The sequence below is a fragment of the Dendronephthya gigantea genome, unplaced genomic scaffold (assembly GCF_004324835.1).
Source record: "Dendronephthya gigantea isolate DGI-Jeju-01 unplaced genomic scaffold, DenGig_1.0 000037F, whole genome shotgun sequence".
Taxonomy (NCBI): domain Eukaryota; kingdom Metazoa; phylum Cnidaria; class Anthozoa; order Malacalcyonacea; family Nephtheidae; genus Dendronephthya; species Dendronephthya gigantea.
In genome coordinates this window covers 329826-347044 of record NW_021163047.1, presented here as the reverse complement: position 1 = coordinate 347044, position 17219 = coordinate 329826, and the positions used below count along the sequence as shown (strand labels likewise).

At 37.4% G+C, this 17219-nt stretch overlaps 2 protein-coding genes and 1 long non-coding RNA gene across 4 annotated transcripts; all 3 read left to right on the top strand.

Annotated features, from left to right (window-relative positions):
• Positions 1–1108: 1108 nt before the first annotated feature.
• LOC114526188 lies at positions 1109–3560 on the top strand. Of its 2 annotated transcripts, none has more exons than XR_003687321.1 (3): positions 1109–1150; positions 3091–3157; positions 3477–3560. It is a non-coding gene; the product is annotated as an uncharacterized LOC114526188 (long non-coding RNA). The 2 variants fall into 2 exon arrangements; XR_003687322.1 differs by lacking the exon at positions 1109–1150 and adding an exon at positions 2751–2840.
• Positions 3561–3563: 3 nt separating this feature from the next.
• LOC114526087 lies at positions 3564–4852 on the top strand. The gene is made up of 2 exons (XM_028547589.1): positions 3564–3785; positions 4539–4852. Exons 1-2 carry the CDS (start codon positions 3590–3592, stop codon positions 4850–4852), a joined length of 510 nt encoding a protein of 169 aa, XP_028403390.1. The 5' UTR covers positions 3564–3589.
• Positions 4853–8660: 3808 nt separating this feature from the next.
• On the top strand, positions 8661–16982 carry LOC114526086. Its single transcript, XM_028547588.1, has 6 exons — positions 8661–8740; positions 10699–10765; positions 12248–12556; positions 13774–14004; positions 14451–14759; positions 16669–16982. Exons 2-6 carry the CDS (start codon positions 10717–10719, stop codon positions 16980–16982), a joined length of 1212 nt encoding a protein of 403 aa, XP_028403389.1. The 5' UTR covers positions 8661–8740; positions 10699–10716.
• The last annotated feature ends 237 nt before the right edge of the window (positions 16983–17219 follow it).

Here is a 17219-nt window from a genome sequence, read left to right as displayed (position 1 = left end):
ACAGCGTAACCACACATTTCAGACTCCGTTCACACGTAACCGGAAGAATCTGAAAACGCTCTCCTTCAACTTTATATTGCTATATTAGTTATTTTCATGGTGAGTAAAATCTTCGGCAATTCTTGTAGCATTTGCGGAAGTATTTTACGAGAGAAACATGGTTATACACAATTTCTTATACACGACATGCATTTAAAATAGATACTCAACAACAATATAATTGAATTTGGGCTTGTCCTCTGTCCAAAGAAAGTCCTCATTCTTGTTTTTTACTTTGGATTTTGTAGATTCTTGCTTTGAATGCGACATTCAACCTGTGACACGCGGGTGGAAAACGGTGAAAGTGTATCGTGGGATCAAATAACTTTAGCGTTTTCGGATCATTTTTGTGTTTACGTGTGGACGCGGATAAATATTTTAACGGATAAATATTTTTGCCTTTTCAAATTCTTCCGGCATCGTGTAGACAGGGCATGATATTCGTCATAGACTCACATCTAAAAAAATGGGTAATTTCTGACAGAAATGAGAATAAAGGACCGATCTTAATCCATAATAATTATAATATACTCCATAACTTCATAAGCCACCAGACTGGGTAGTGTTGCAGCTCTTCGCAAGAATGATTTTCATTAGCTCAACTTTACAATACATTTTTGTTTCAACCAATAGCATAGCTTCGTTCTTTAGAAAGCATAGAAATTATCCAATTGGGCGAAAGCTTCCGAGAGCTGCGACATGTCCCACCAGACTTGAAACAAGTCTATGCATGGGAACGACCTTTTTTTCAAGTGTTGATGAAACTCGTGCTTTAGTTGTTTTTGCCTGGTTTTATGTTAAATATGATTATTTTGGTCTAATTCGTCACATGTGGCAATTAAAGTTGTAAATTACGCAATAGTTATACTTTGTTTTACTACGTAGTTATTTATGTCAAAGGAATTCTTAGGAAATCTGGGGAAATTTTGAGTAATTTTTGAAGAATTCATCAATTTTGTTGTGAGAGGCCTGGTCATATTTGCAACATGACACCTCTAAAAGCATTTGAAACCGTGACGATAACCGCGCGTGTGCAGTCCAAGAGAGTGCATTTGTATAATCTCACCTGCCAGTCTACATCTCTGAACACCGGTGACTTGTGCTTATACAGGTAAGCAAATTTCACTACATTTAAGCTATAAATTGGGAAACTGGCGGGATGTGCAAGAGAATTTGGGGAATTCTATATAGACAAACGGAGTGGTGACCGTGTTTGTCATCTTAGCATGTGAAATCATGCATGAATTTTATGTACACCTTCCTAAATTCTAAAGGATTCTGTAGTTTCTATGATAGGATGTGTCTCGCTTTTCAAATATGATGCGATTTGATACGTTTCGAGCAAAGTAATATAAATATAAACTGCGTACAAACGAGACGAACTAGCCTCATCCGCAGGCAACTCTTATGCATTAAATTATATTTCGTTATTAGGCATGGGTTAGCTGTGTTAAGGCTTTGTTTTCCAAATGGAGACTGCAGTTTTTACCCGTGTCGTGAGGCATCCGTGCGGAAAAACGTCAATATTTCCCTATGAGCTAGTTTAAAGGCCCACACAGACTGAACGCGATGTGGTAACGCAACGCGATGCATGCCAAATTGTGTCATGTTTGTGTGGGCCTGAAAGGCCTCACTCATCCTTGTCCGAAGAGTCGGGCATCCATTGTGTTATCTTCCAACAGACAGGGAATCCCAGATCCTTGCGACAAGTGTGAAGCAGACTTTAGTGTTCTTCAATCATACCACACAACACCATGCTTCTGTGAGCTAATTCAGGGGTGTTTCGAAATCCTACTAGCATAAGTTATGGAGTAAATTATATTATAGATTAAGATCGGTCTTTTCTCATTTCTGTCAGATATTACGCATTTTTTTAGATGTGAGTCTATGACAAATATTATGCCCTGTCTACACGATGCCGGAAGAATTTGAAAAGGCAAAAATATTTATCTGCGTCCGACACGTAAGCACAAAAACGATCCGAAAACGCTAATAAAGTTTTTTGATCCCCTAATACACCTTCATGTTTTCCACCCGCGTGTCACAGGCTGGATGTCGAATTCAAAGGAAAAAATCTACCAAATTCAAAGTGAAAAAAACAACAATGAGGACTTTGTTTGGACAGATGACAAGCCCGAACTCATAAATATTGTTGTTGAGTATCTATTAAATGCATGTCGTGTATAAGAAATTGTGTATAACCATACCCCGACATTTTGGACACGTTTCTCTTGTAAAATACTTCCGCAAATGCTACAAGAATTGCCGAAGATTTTACTCACCATGAAAATAACCTAAAAAAGACTTATTTGAGGCTAATATAGCAATATAAAGTCGAGCATAAGCCACCAGACTTGGAACAAGCCTCATTAATATGGAAACGACTTGATACGTGACGTCATCGTTTTCAAATTATCCGGCAAAGCTGTCCACACGTATCCGCTCAGCCGTCGTTTTCAAATTCTTCCACTCTGGAGAGCGTTTTAAGATTTTTCCGGCATCGTGTGAACGGGGCCTATATGTCTGAAATGTTTGGTTAATGCGTTGTATCGTGCTTATATGTCAGTTTGACGGTGTCGGAGAAGTACATCATTCGCTATTAAAGAAGACCGGAAAAATAATTTTGCAGTGGTGACGTATATGACAAGTTATATACGTGTTAAAATTTTAGCCCTGTTCGCAGAATTTTTTAGCTATGGAGCAGCTATGCTCTTTGGGTCGAAGAGCGCAGCAACGACAACGCGAAACGTTTCGGGTATCATTTTTATAAACATGGACGGTACATACCACTTCTAAATATCGTAAGAATTTTCTCTAAAGAGGCAGCTGTCTCAAACGCTCAAAACTCGTTTTTTGCCGAATCGATTGAATTTATCGAATTGTGTTTTCTGCTTATTGTTGTTTATTCATTGGTTTATAGTGCTATTATAATATTAGAATAAGGTCATTGGCCATGCAGAAACGTTAAACACTTCCTAAATAATACAATTACCATCACGCACATGCTCTAGGATATGTCAATATTCTCAAATATTTCACATTTTAATATAGGAGTAGAGAGAAAAATTAATGAAGATGATTTTAATCAACATATTTTTCCTATCAACGATTCTTGCAGGTATTGTGCATGTTGAGCAATCTTCTCTTACCTTGTTTCATGCATTGTCGCATCCATGCACCGGCACGCTAGGACATGAAACAGAACAAAAACCAAGTACTGGACAATAATTAGATTCAAGGTGCCCTGTGATGATTGAGGTTGATCACATGATTCCGTTTCCCGAGATTATTAACAAAGCGCGCATGAAATGAATTTGAGACGTGGAAATGTCTTGGCAGTGCAAGATTTATAATTTATATATTTTTTCTTTCTTACACATGGTGATAGAAATTCCTTATAACTATATGAACGCAAACATTCTGTTTATTTATCATAGCTTCGTCTGCACTGGACTGCGTCGAGTGTTTTGGTAATGGCACAAAATGTAATGAACAAGGTAAGAGCAGAAAATGTGGACCTGGCATAGATCTTTGTGGTAGAGTATTGTTTATGAAAAGTGGCGTCCAGAAAGTTGCGGAAATATGCGCTTCGAAGAGTTATTGCGTTGGAACTATTGACTGTTCGAAGCTAACAACCGACTTTGGAAAGCGTTATAAAGGTGCGACTAATTGTATTACATCATGCTGTGATGAAGACAACTGTGACCCGCCAGCTCCTCTGAAATGCTACGAATGTCAAGGAAAAGGTAAAAAATGTATTACTCCTGATATTTATCTTCTAGAACAAAAGATGAAATTCATTTGCGTTGGAACTATTGACTGTTCAGTATTTTCTCAAAATTCCTTTAATTGAACGTTGATCGAAAAAAGTGTGAAGGGCAACTGCTTTTTAACACACAACATGTTACTTACGAAGTTACGTACGTAAAAAAAAATCAATAGTGATAATGAACTGCAAGGCGTCAAATTGCTTTATTTTTTCACGTACCAATATTGCTATGAGATATATGACGCACGGACACAGCGTGTAATTGATCCGCAAAAACAAGCAATGGATTATTTTCAAAACATTATCACTATTTCAAAACGTGTCTACAACACGAAATACTTCATCTAACTCAAGATGAAGTGCATAGACAGGTCTTGTACGCTTTTTCACCTGGCGCCGTTCTTGTGTTTCTACAATGATGCAAGCACGTCGATATCCTCAGGAGATACTTTTGCGTAAGAAGTATTAAGATTAGAAGCGGGGAGATATTTTAGTTACACACACAAAAGCCTCGGGGGAGAGAAGTGACAGCAGGTTGTATCTGTCAGTCATAACCCACTGAAATATTCGTGATTTTGATAATATTAGTCTAGCTATTTTTTTCTACTATATCACCTTGATGAAGAAGTAAAGCTCCCCAGTGCTTCCTCCCCTCCATCATTTGTACCGTACTATAATTGAGTTAAGAGCCGTCTCAGGCCTCATCATGAGCATATTATCAATTTTTCAGGAAAGACGTGTAAAACAAATAGTATCAGCTGTGGATATAAAGAAGATCGGTGTCTGAGGATCAACTACAAGGTCGGTGAAGATCTGATGACTGACGAGCGTTGTTACCAGTCTTCGCGTTGTTCAAATTCTTCAGAGATTTGTGATTTAGTAAAGAAGAATAACCAAACGGTTAAAGAGTGTAAAACGTCATGTTGCAATACAGAAAATTGTAACGCAATTATCAAATTTTGTAATTCTTTTGGCGTGCCTCCTATTGCCAGCTTTCTTTTGATTGCCTCTTTGTTAATACTTGTTGAAATACTCAAACTCTGAGACAATTCATGTTAACTTGCTTTACTTATTTTGCTCATTGCTATAATATTTACAGTTGCATAAAGAACTGTTAATAGTTGCGCTTTTTTAGTTTAAGTTTGATAAAAATAGATGGAATTAGTTTTTCGCTAAATTAATAAATTATATGGGACTATACTAATGATTTATTGTGCGGCCTTTCTGTGTTACCATTCTCCTGCATTACCTAAACAACTTCCTTGCCAACGTTTCTCAGGGTAAAAAATATTATGTTAAATAGAGCGTCGTTTCCACACACTTCTTTAAAGTATGACGACCAAATAAAAACCCCAGAATTCCATGCTATATGGCGATGTTCAAACGTACGGCAAAAGTCATAAAATAGTGAGCTTAAGCAAGTGACGTGTTGTCAAAAACGTGACTTGCCTTAAGTTCACTAGTTGTCTTGTGGCGCCATTTCGTCACTCAATTATTCGACGGCGCTGTCGAAATAGTATCATATATACCCCAATTAACTTCGTACCCATGTATACGGTAATTTCAAATTAGATCAAATCATATTTATAAATATCACTGGTATCAACGAGGGCCCTTCGCTCTGTTATAGGGGGGAAGGGATACCGCCCGCTCCGAAATCAATACGGAACTTAAGCAAGTGACGTTTTAATTTTCGAGCCAACGGCAACCTGACTGTCGCAAAAAGCCTGGAAACTGCTATGCCATCCCAGCGAATTTCAAAGCATTTGAGCAAACTGCAGCGACGGGAGATGTCTTAGTTTCGAGAAATTAGATGTTTTGTTTAGTACTGTTTGACTGAGAAGGTGTTCTGACTGAAGAAGAGTTTATTCTATTGCACTTAGCGTACGATTCAAGGAATCTAGAGTTTCGAAACAGCAATTATTAGCCTTTTGTCTGGATGGAATGAACGAAGCCGAATGTTTAGCAGAATTTAGAATACAACCTATTTCTTCAGAAAACTCCACAAATTCCCGATGTAATTAAGTGCCCACAAAGAACAACCTGTTCCGGACTCGAACGGACTGTGTATGCTTTTGAACCACCTCGCATATCCACGTCGATATTGCGATATAATGACGCTTTGGCGATCGGTTCCGGAGATGTGCATGATATCAAATTTGGTTACTGATTTTATACACAATAATCACTGACATAGAGTAATTCTATGAAACCCCACACGTTCTGAAAATCTTCAGATTTATGCAGAAGCCATTCATGAAAAAGGGCCCGCTAGAAAATTGCTTCGGCTTCATAGACGGAACTGTGAGACCAATTTGTCAACATGACAAACATCAGCGAGACATTTACAATTAATGGTCACAAAAGAGTTCATTCCTTTAAGTTTCAGTGCATTGCATGACCAAACGGAATTATTGGTTATTTATATATATATATTTATATATATATATATATATTATTATATATATATATATATATTATATTTATATATTATATATATATATATTATATATATATATATATTTGTCCTGTTGCAGTAAGTTAATTTCTTTAAACATTTTTGCACACCAAATACGTTTTTTTAAGAATTTTACAGATTTTACAGATCTGAATACTTTGATTTTTTTAGAATTAAGGCAAGAAACACGACGCAGGGATGTTCGCCCAATCAAATTTATTACAACAAATAGAAGAGAATGCCTTTTCTCCAAATGGAACTCCGATGTGTGTTTATGTAGACCCCACTTACGCTCTTAGAGTTCACTGCAAGAAAGTGAATAACCTGCGTGTGACCTCGGCATAGTCCACTGATTAATTATTATACCCAATTATACAAGAATCGCTAGGACGGGGGGTTGCTTCTCTCACAAAATCAGTAGGAAGTTTACGATTCACGACGCGGCCAGCTCAACAACGCGCTTGCAAAACACTGAAAGAAACTTCACGCGAGAGACAATAGGTGTGCATAATTTGTGGTCCCATGACAGCGTTCATTCTTACGACGCCTTGGAATGAGGCAATTTGATGGCATCTCGATGACATGAAAGTAGCGACAACGCGTGATAGCTGTACATGTTAGATAGCTTATATGAAACTGCAATGCCAGCCAGACATCGGAGGGTCTTAGCACAATTGATTGAAATGTTTCTATGGTTAGTTCAATGTTTTGGCAGCGTAATTAATTTCCGTAGCTTATTTCTAGCTGACCGCGTTGTAAACTCCTTAGTGTTCAATCATGATGTTATGTGGGAAGAAAATATTTGCTTTACGCGTGGGTAAGAAAGCCTTCACGAGATGCAAGATATGGACTAGCCTCCTCAGCAGGCATCTCTTATCTATTTTAAGTATTGCTCATATTTGGTTTGGGCTAGCTGTTTCGAGGAGTAGAGAGAAAAAATGAAGAGATCTCTCCCTTTACCTACACAGCTAGCATCGCCAAGCCAAATACGAGTATTACTTATAAAAATTAGAGATGCCTGTGCTTGTGGAGGAGGCTGGGTAGGGACAGTTTTCTTTCAATCAGATAATATTCAGTCATTGTCTCGTGGTAAGACCAGCGGCATCCCGACTGACAGCAGCAGGTCTACAAATTTGGAATTAACACAAATCCTCGCGCCGTTATACCAAGTGTTTGTTAGAATCGGCAACTCACGGCAAGAACATTCGCTGTTTGTGTCAGATGAAATAAAGTTTGTATTTTATGATATGGCATTATGTAACTTCATTTTCCATGATTAAAATGGAAATTTTACAAAAGTCTCCTGCAGAGTGTATATAAGACTGCTTTAATCCATATTATTTAATCCATATTTGCTTTATAGCAAGCAATTTCTTGAGAAATCCATACAAAATTGTATTATGCACTTAATGTGCAAGAATACGACGAACAACTGGTCGTTGACCTAGACTATCCGGCTTCTATTTAATGCGCTGTCTCCTTTGTTCTCATCCAGTCCCCTGTCACACCGGCGTCAAGCGATATTAATGACGTTTGCTGTAGCCTCGGTGCCTTTCCAAAATTTATAACGAGTGATTGGTCATAAATTCGCGTGTCAGCCGCAAAATATAAAACGCTTGCAAAATATCTGACTGGGCAAAACCTTATACCCAGCTGTATATTTTTCATCTTAGTTGTATATTTTGGCAATTTGTATTTTGTGTTGTATCCGCTCGTGAATAGCTATTAGCAACTGCAGCAAATTTTAATCATATTAGGATTAAATGTGTGTAAACACGACAGTGTACTATGTACTATGCTAACAGCTGTCTACACAGCACTTAATTTATAGGGTCAACTTGTTGATATTTTTGTATTCATTATTTTTAAGTACCTTTTAAAAATTTAGAATTCGATTTTTATGCAGATGAAATCCTTCCTTCACAGCATCCCCCTGTCGGCGGCCCTGACGGTATATGACTAATGTTAATGGTATATGATTATATGTTTTTATGAAAAACTATGAAAGAGGTCGCTTTTAACATTAGTCATGCGTATAGTTTTTTTATATAGCATTGTAATGCTCGTAGAAGTTTTAAACTTTTCATAGCTTGCCTAGAGCTAGAACCAGTACTAGAAATTCATGTTAGGATTTCTAATTTCTATCTCCGCGGTAAAAGTAAAACTATGGAATAGTTTAGGATTCATGGTAGTTATTATAGTGGCAATTTGCATCTTGGATTTTTTGCAACTGCATGCGACAGTTATATTTCGCAGTCACAAATTACCCGTGACACCTGTCAAAGCTCTTGAAAAATGTTTGAGTCATATTTGCAATCTGACACCTCTAAACCAAACATGACACCTCTAAACCAAACCTAAAAGCATTTCGAAACCGCGTCGATAACCGCGCGTGTGCAGTCCAAGAGAGTGCATTTGTATAATCTCACCTTCCAGTCTACATCTCTGAACACCGGTGACTTGTGGTTATACAGGTAAGCAAATTTCACTAAATTTAAGCTCTGAAATGAGAAACCGGCGAGATGTGAGAGAGAATTTGAGGAATACTATATAGACCAACAGACTCTGTGTCTTAGTATGTGAAATCATGCATGCATGTTATGTACACCTTGCTAAATTCTAAACAATTCTGTAGTTTGTATGATAAGATGTGTCTCGCTTTTTAAAATATGATGCGATTCGATACGTTTCGAGCAAAGTACGTCCTAATTATGAATATAAACCGCGTACAAACGAGACGAACTAGCCTCCTCCGCAGGCATCTCTTATGTATTAAATTATATTAGGCTATTAGGCATGGGTTAGCTGTGTTAAGGCTTTGATCCCAAATGGAGTCTGCAATTTTTGTCCGTGTCGTGAGGCATCCGTGCGGAAAAACGGCAATGTTCCTTATGAGTTCTAAACGCCCACACAGACCAAACGCGATGTGGTAACGCAACGCGATGCATGCCAAATCGCGTCCTGTCTGTGTGGACCTGAAAGGCCTACCTCATCCTTGTCCGAAGACTCAGGCATCCATTGTGACTGTGTTATCTTCCGACAGACAGGGAATCCCAGATTCTTGCGACAAGTGTGAAGGAGGCTTTAGTGTTCTTCAATCATATCACGCAACACCATGCTTCTGTGAGCTAATTCAGGGGTGTTTCGAAATGCTACTAGCATAAGTTATAGAGTAAATTATATTATAGATTAAGATCGGTCTTTTCCCATTTCTGTCAGATATTACGCATTTTTTTAGATGTGAGTCTATGACAAATATTAGGCCCTGTCTACACGATGCCGGAAGAATTTGAAAAGGCAAAAATATTTATCCGTTAAAATATTTATCCGCATCCACACGTAAACATAAAAACGATCCGAAAACGCTAAAGTTATTTGATCCCGCAATACACCTACACCGTTTTCCACCCCGCGTGCCACAGGTTGAATGTCGAATTCGAAGCAAAAAATGTACCAAATTCAAAGTAAAAAACAACAATGAGGACTTTGTTTGGACAGATGACAAGCCCAAACTCATAAATATTGTTGTTGAAAATCTATTAGATGCATGTCGTGTATAAGAAATTGTGTATAACCATACCCCGACATTTTGGACACGTTTCTCTTGTAAAATACTTCCGCAAATGCTACAAGAATTGCCGAAGATTTTACTCATCATAAAAATAACCTAAATAAGACTTTTTTGAGGCTAATATAGCAATAAAGTTGAGCATAAACCACTAGACTTGAAACAAGCCTCATTAATATGAAAACGACTTCATATACGTGACGTCATCGTTTTCAAATTTATCCGGCAAAGCTGTCCACACGTATCCGCTCAGCCGTCGTTTTCAAATTCTTCGACTCTGGAGAGCGTTTTGAGATTCTTCCGACATCGTGTGAACGGAGTCTGAAATGTGTGGTTACGCTGTTCCGTGCTTATATGCAGTAACATAAATCGATCGGTGTGACGGTGTCCAATAATTACATCATTCCCTATTAAAAAAGACCGGAAAAATCCTTCATTTTACAGTGGTGATGTATATGACAAGTTATATACGTGTTAAAATTTTAGTCCTGTCCGCAGAATTTTTGAGGTATGGCCTATGGGGCAGCTATGCTCTTTGGGTCGAACAGTGCAGCGCCGACAACGCGAAACGTTTCTGGGATCGTAGTTTTATAAACATGGACGGTACATACCACTTTTAAATATCGTAAGAATTTTTTTATAAAAGCAGTTGTCTAAAAAGCTCAGAACTTGTTTTTTTTTAATTTATCGAATTATGTTTTCTGCTTATTGTCGTGTATTCATTGGTTTAGTGCTATTTATACTAGGATAAGGCCACTGGCCAGAATCGTTAAACACTTCCTATGTAATACAATAGCATCGCGCACCCCCCCCCCCCTTCCCCGGGATGTGTCAGTAATCTCAATCTTTCACATTTTAATATAGGAGTAAAAAGAAAAATTAATGAAGATGGTTTTAATCAACATATTTTTCCTATCAACGATTCTTGCAGGTATTGTGCATGTTGAGCAATCTTCTCTTACCCTGCTCAATGCATTGTCGCATCTATATGCACCGGCACGCTAGGACACTTGAGACAGAACAAAAAAACCAAGTGAAGCGTAACTAGATTCAAGGTGCCAGATGAAAGCTGAGGTTGATCACATGATTGCGATCCGTTTCCCGAAATTATTAACAAAGCACCCACGAAATGAGATGTGGAAATGTCTTCGTATGCAGTGCATGATGTATAATCTTCCCAAGATACAGTACTGTGCAAAAGTTTTAGTCACAAATTGTCACTTGTTCGTAAAATTCATGGTATTGCAAGATATGCTAGGTAGAAAGACTTGTAGTGGTCTTGCACTTGGTACAGCTACCATGAGAGACCATTATTGCGGCACAATGCCCATGCAGTCATTGACCTAACAAGCTTGTTTGTTAATCTAGATCAACAGCCTCACGTGATGCGAAAATGGTCTCTTTATTCTTCCAGATGTCCAGATGGTCTTCTATCTGACCTCTTCCTCGCTTATTCCCAGAGATATTCAAACAGTTTAGGTCAGAATTCTTTCGTTTCCCTGTACTGATTGATATTTCTTTCTCTGGGGCTTTTTTCTCTGTCACATGGTGCCCTATCTTGTTCAAAGATAAAGTCTCAACCTCAAAGCTCTCTCCACCTTTTAGAAAGTCTCAAGATCGTAAATTTTCGACTAGATACGGAAAATGGTATGTTTGGCTTGTATCTAGAACTTTCCTAATATGAAATGGTTTTGTGGTGGAGATTATATCTTCTAGTAAGATGGGGCACCGTGTCATACAGAAAAGAGCCTGAAAGAAAGTGATATTGACCAGCCCAGGGCTATAAGAGATTGCTGACGTAAACCTCATTGAACATTTTTGGGAATAAGTGAGGAAGAGGTCAGATAGATACCATCTCGACATCTGGAAGAATCAAAGAGACCATTTTCGCATCACGTGAGGCTGTTGATCTAGATGTAACAAACAAGCTTGTTAGGTCAATGACTGGGCATTGTGCCGCAATAATGGTCTTTCATGGTGGCTGTACCAAGTGCAAGACCACTACAAGTCTTTCTACCTAGCATGTCTTGCAATACCATGAATTTTACTAACAAGTGACAATTTGACTTCATGGGGGCCTAAAACTTTTGCACAGTACGGTATATAAGTCGCCTATTTGGATAATGATATGATTTATTGTCCGATCTTTGTATATATAGTTACGATTCTCACCGCTACTATCCCTAACATTTCATGCATTCTTTTCCAACCTTAGGCATTATTTTTTCATACTAGCTGCGATTATTCTTTTTACTTGCGCATGGTGATGTTTTTTCACGCTTGATGTTCACGAAAAATGTTCGGTTTTTTAGCATGACTCGTTCCTTTAGTATTTAGAAAATTCCTTATAACTATATGAACGCAAACATTGCGTACTTTTTACGACTTTTTTCTGTTTATTTATTTAATATAGCTTCATCTGCACTGAACTGCACTATGTGTGTTGGTAATGGCACAAAATGTACTGATCAAGGTCAGAGTAGAAAATGTCAATCTGGTGAAGGTCTTTGTGGTAGAGTATGGTTTATGCAAAATGGCGTCCAAAAAGTTGCGGAAAGATGCGCTTTAATGGATCATTGCGTTGGAACTATTAACTGTTTGAAGCCAGGATTCGAGTTAGGAAAGTTTTTTAAAGGTGCGACTAATTGTGTTACATCATGCTGTGATGGAGACAACTGTGACCCGCCAGCTCCTCTGAAATGCTACCAATGTCAAGGAAAAGGTAAGATATGTATTACTTCTGAGATTTATCTTCTAGAACCAAATACACTGTATACCAATTGAAGATGAAATTTATATATTCGACCTATACTTTGCAAAAATTTTCTCAACATTCCCTTGAGCGAGAAAAGTATGACGGGAACCTTCTTTTCAAATAACAGCTTACAGGTACGTAAAAAAATCATAGTGATAATTAACTACAAGGCGTAGCGCCTTGTAGTTCATTATCATGACGCTCGAAAACGGCTTAGAATTGACCCGCAAAAACAAACAATGGGTTATTTTCAAAACAGTATAATATCATTAGTTAATATTTGATAATCTAACCACAATTAATAGAATATACATGGTTTGGAGACCACATAAAACTGCAATACAACTCATTAATTATGTTGAGGCGGATTTATGCAAAAAATTGCTCCTTTCTCATCACATGTCTATTGTATTATAACTTACAATTAACATATTTTTCAAGTCAAGGTTGAGGAGTTTAACAAGACGAATGCCATTGGTAAATTTCTGCTAAAATACAATAGACACGTGACGAGAAAGGAACCATTTTTTGCATAAACCTGGACAATAACATAGTGTTAATGAGTTGTATTGTACCTTTAGTTAGTCTCCAAACCATGTGTACATGTATTCTATTAATTTTGATCTAACTCAGTATGAAGTGTTTCGGCGGAGGAAAGTGACAGCAGGTTATATCTGTCAGTCAGTTTAGTCCCCAATATCTATGATTTTCCCCGTTGTAAACGACAATAGAACACCATCTAAATCTCCCACACGACTTAAACTTTTCTTTGTATCTCTTCACTCATTATATATTATACCAGCTGCTACATATATTACGATAACATTATGCTTACTGTGATAATATTCGTTTTATATAGCTATTTTGTTCCACCATATCACCTTGTTAAAGAAGTAAAGGCGGATTTCCATTCATTGCAAGATGTCGCGCGATCGATTTTTTTGCGATCGCTTTCTTTTGAAATGTGTTCATCAGTTCAAGCTCATCTAGTTGGATCAGTTCCGCTTGAATGTTTGTATTTCAAAAGAAAGCCACCGCAAAAAGTCGATCGCGCAACATTTTGCACCGAATGGAAATCCGCCATAAAGCTCCCATGCGCTTCCTCCCCTCTATCATTTGTACCGTACTATAATTGAGTTAAGAGTCGTCTCAGGCCTCATCTGCTCATGTTATCAATTTTTCAGGAAAGACGTGTAAAACAAATAGTATCAGCTGTGGATATAAAGAAGATCGGTGTGTGAGGATCAACTACAAGATCGGTGAAGATCTGATGACTGACGAGCGTTGTTACCAGTCTTCGCGTTGTTCAAATTCTTCAGAGATTTGTGATTTAGTAAAGAAGAATAACCAAACGGTTAAAGAGTGTCAAACGTCATGTTGCAATACAGAAAATTGTATCGCAAAGTTCAAACCTGGTAATTGCCAGCTTTCTTTTGACTGGCTCTTCGTTAATACTTGTTGAAATACTCAAACTCTGAGAAAATGCATGTTAACTTGCTTTACTTATTTTGCTAATTGCTATAATATCTACAGTTGCAAGAACGTAAAAAGTTGCGTTTTTTAGTTTAATGGCGGTTTGATCAAAATACATGGAATTAGTTGTTCGTTAATTATATACATTAATTTTGCACTTTAATGAGGTTATGCAGTAACCGAGGTTAAAATCGTAGGAACCGCCCGTGGACTGGGCACAATGGCAGCAAGGGGGCTAGGAAGAGGCTCGTGAACTCTGGAAAGGAGCGGATACAGCGAGGGATGGGCACGCAAGGAAGCGATTAGTGCATTTAACGCCAGCAAGAGAAGTAATTCGCGAGTTAGAATTTCTATTTGTGATCTTTTTATTTCTGTTTATTTACCACAGCTTCGTCTGCACGGAACTGCACTATGTGTGTTGGTAATGGCACAAAATGTACTGGACAAGGTCAGAGCAGAAAATGTCAACCTGGTGAAGGTCTTTGTAGTAGAGTATGGTTTATGCAAAATGGCGTCCAGAAAGTTGCGGAAAGATGCGCTTTAATGGATCATTGCACTGGAACTATTGCCTGTTCGAAGCTAGGATCCGAGTTTGGAAAGTATTTTAAAGGTGCGACTAATTGTATTACTTCATGCTGTGAAGAAGACAACTGTGACCCGCCAGCTCCTCTGAAATGCTACCAATGTCAAGGGAAAGGTAAGATATGTATTACTTCTGAGATTTATCTCAATTCTAGAACCAAATATACCTGTTAAAGATGAAATTTATATAAAATTATTCGACCTATACACTATATGCAAAAATTTTCTCAAATTCTCTTGATTAAACGTTGAGCGAAAAAGAATGCTGTGCAACCTCCTTTTCAGATATAATACGTTACTTACATGTAAGAAAATCATGATGATAATGAACTACCGGGTGTCCCAAAAAAAACTTTACCTCTTTGTCTTAATATAACTCAAAAACGAATAAAAATCATTAAATTGAAATAAACTCCACTGCATGCAAGCAGGGCTAACTTAGATTTTGATATATAACACTAAATTATTGATGCGATATTTACGGAGATACAAGCATTTGATGTCGCAAGGTACTTTCAAAATCTGTGCAAAATTGACAAAAATCGGTTATTAAATTAATTCGAAACTAATACTTTAACTTTTACGTTTTTAACTTTAGTGATTTTAACTTTAAATGTACGCTTTTCCATTGCAAACTTACTCTTATATAAGAGCGAACAATTAAAGTTAAAATCGCTGAAGTTAAAAACTTACCACGGGAAGTGGCATGCAAGTATTTTCGAATTAATTTAATAGCCGATTTTTTTCAATTTTTCACGGATTTTGAAAGTACCTTGCGACATCAAATGCTTGTATCTCCGTAAATATCACATCAATAATTTAATGTTATATATCAAAATCTAAGTTAGCCCTGTTTGTATACAGTGGAGTTTATTTCAACTCAATAGCTTTTATCGTTTTTGAGTTATATTAAGACAAACAGGTAAAGTTTTTTTTGGGACACCCGGTACAAGTCGTCAAATTGCTTTGTTTTTTAACGTACTAATGTATGGGATACGTGACACTCGGACACGGCATGGAATTGATCCCCAAAACAAACAATGGATTATTTTCAAAACCGTATAACATCATTAGGTAATATTTGATTCTACTTCATCTAACTCAGTATGAAGTGGTCAGGTTTTGTCCGCTTTGTCACCCAGCACCCTTCTTGCGTTTCTACAATGATGCAAGCAAGTACTGTAGATCCATCTGATCTGGGTGTAAAAATCAACCAATCAGAAGCCAGATCTTCGACAAAACTGAATTATCATTTCTTTCAAACGAAAGCACGCTTATTTTTTCCCAACTGTAAATTAGAACTTAAATTTTTCGCTCTTTATACTATTAGTTAGAAGAATAAGGACAAATAACTCCAGGCGTAGAATAACTCAGTTTTGTCGAGACGCCTCATGACGTCATGATCTCAGATCAGCTGGATATCCTCAGCAGATGCTTATTTGTAGGAAGTATTAAAATTAGAAGCGAGGAGATATTTCAGTTACTTACACAAAAGCCTCGGCGGAGGAAAGTGACAGCAGGTTATGTCTGTCAATCGGTTTAGTCCCAAATATCCATGATTTTCCGCGGTGTAAATGACTAAAACTTTTCTTTTACATCTTTTCACTCGTTATATATTACTAGCTGTTACATATAATTTATTACGATAACATTATGCTTACCGTGATAATATTCGTCTTATATAGTATTTTGGCTATTTTGTTCTACCATATCACCTTGTTAAAGAAGTAAAGGCGGATTTCCATTCATTGCAAAATGTTGCGCGATCGATTTTTTTGCGATCGCTTTCTTTTGAAATGTGTTCATCAGTTCAAGCTCATCTAATGGGATCAGTTCCGCTTGAATGTTTGTATTTCAAAAGAAAGCGACCGCAAAAAGTCGATCACGCAATATTTTGCACTGAATGCATGGAAATCCGCCTTAAAGCTCCGATGCGCTTCCTCCCTTCCATTATTTGTACCGTACACTATAATTGAGTTAAGTGTCGTCTTGTGCCTCATCTGCTCATGTTATCAATTTTTCAGGAAAGGCGTGTAAAACAAATAGTATCAGCTGTGGATATAAAGAAGATCGGTGTCTGAGGATCAACTACAAGGTCGGTGAAGATCTGATGACTGACGAGCGTTGTTACCAGTCTTCGCGTTGTTCAAATTCTTCAGAGATTTGTGATTTAGTAAAGAAGAATACCGAAACGATTAAAGAGTGTCAAACGTCATGTTGCGATACAGAAAATTGTAACGCAATTATCAAACCTGGTAATTCTTTTGGCATGCCTCCTATTGCCAGCTTTCTTTTGATTGGCTCTTCTTTAATACTTGTTGAAATACTCAAACTCTGAGACAATGCATGTTAATTTGCCTTACTTATTTTGCTCATTTCTATAATATCTACAGTTGCATAAGGAACTGTTAACAGTCGCGCTTTTTTAGCTTAATCACGGTTTGATCAAAATACATGGAATTAGTTGTTTCTTAGTAAACCATATGAGACTGATTATTTATTGTGCGGGCCTTTTTGTGTAACAATTCCTCTGCATTACTTCGTCAAATTCTTGTATTCTTTCCGCCTTGAGGTA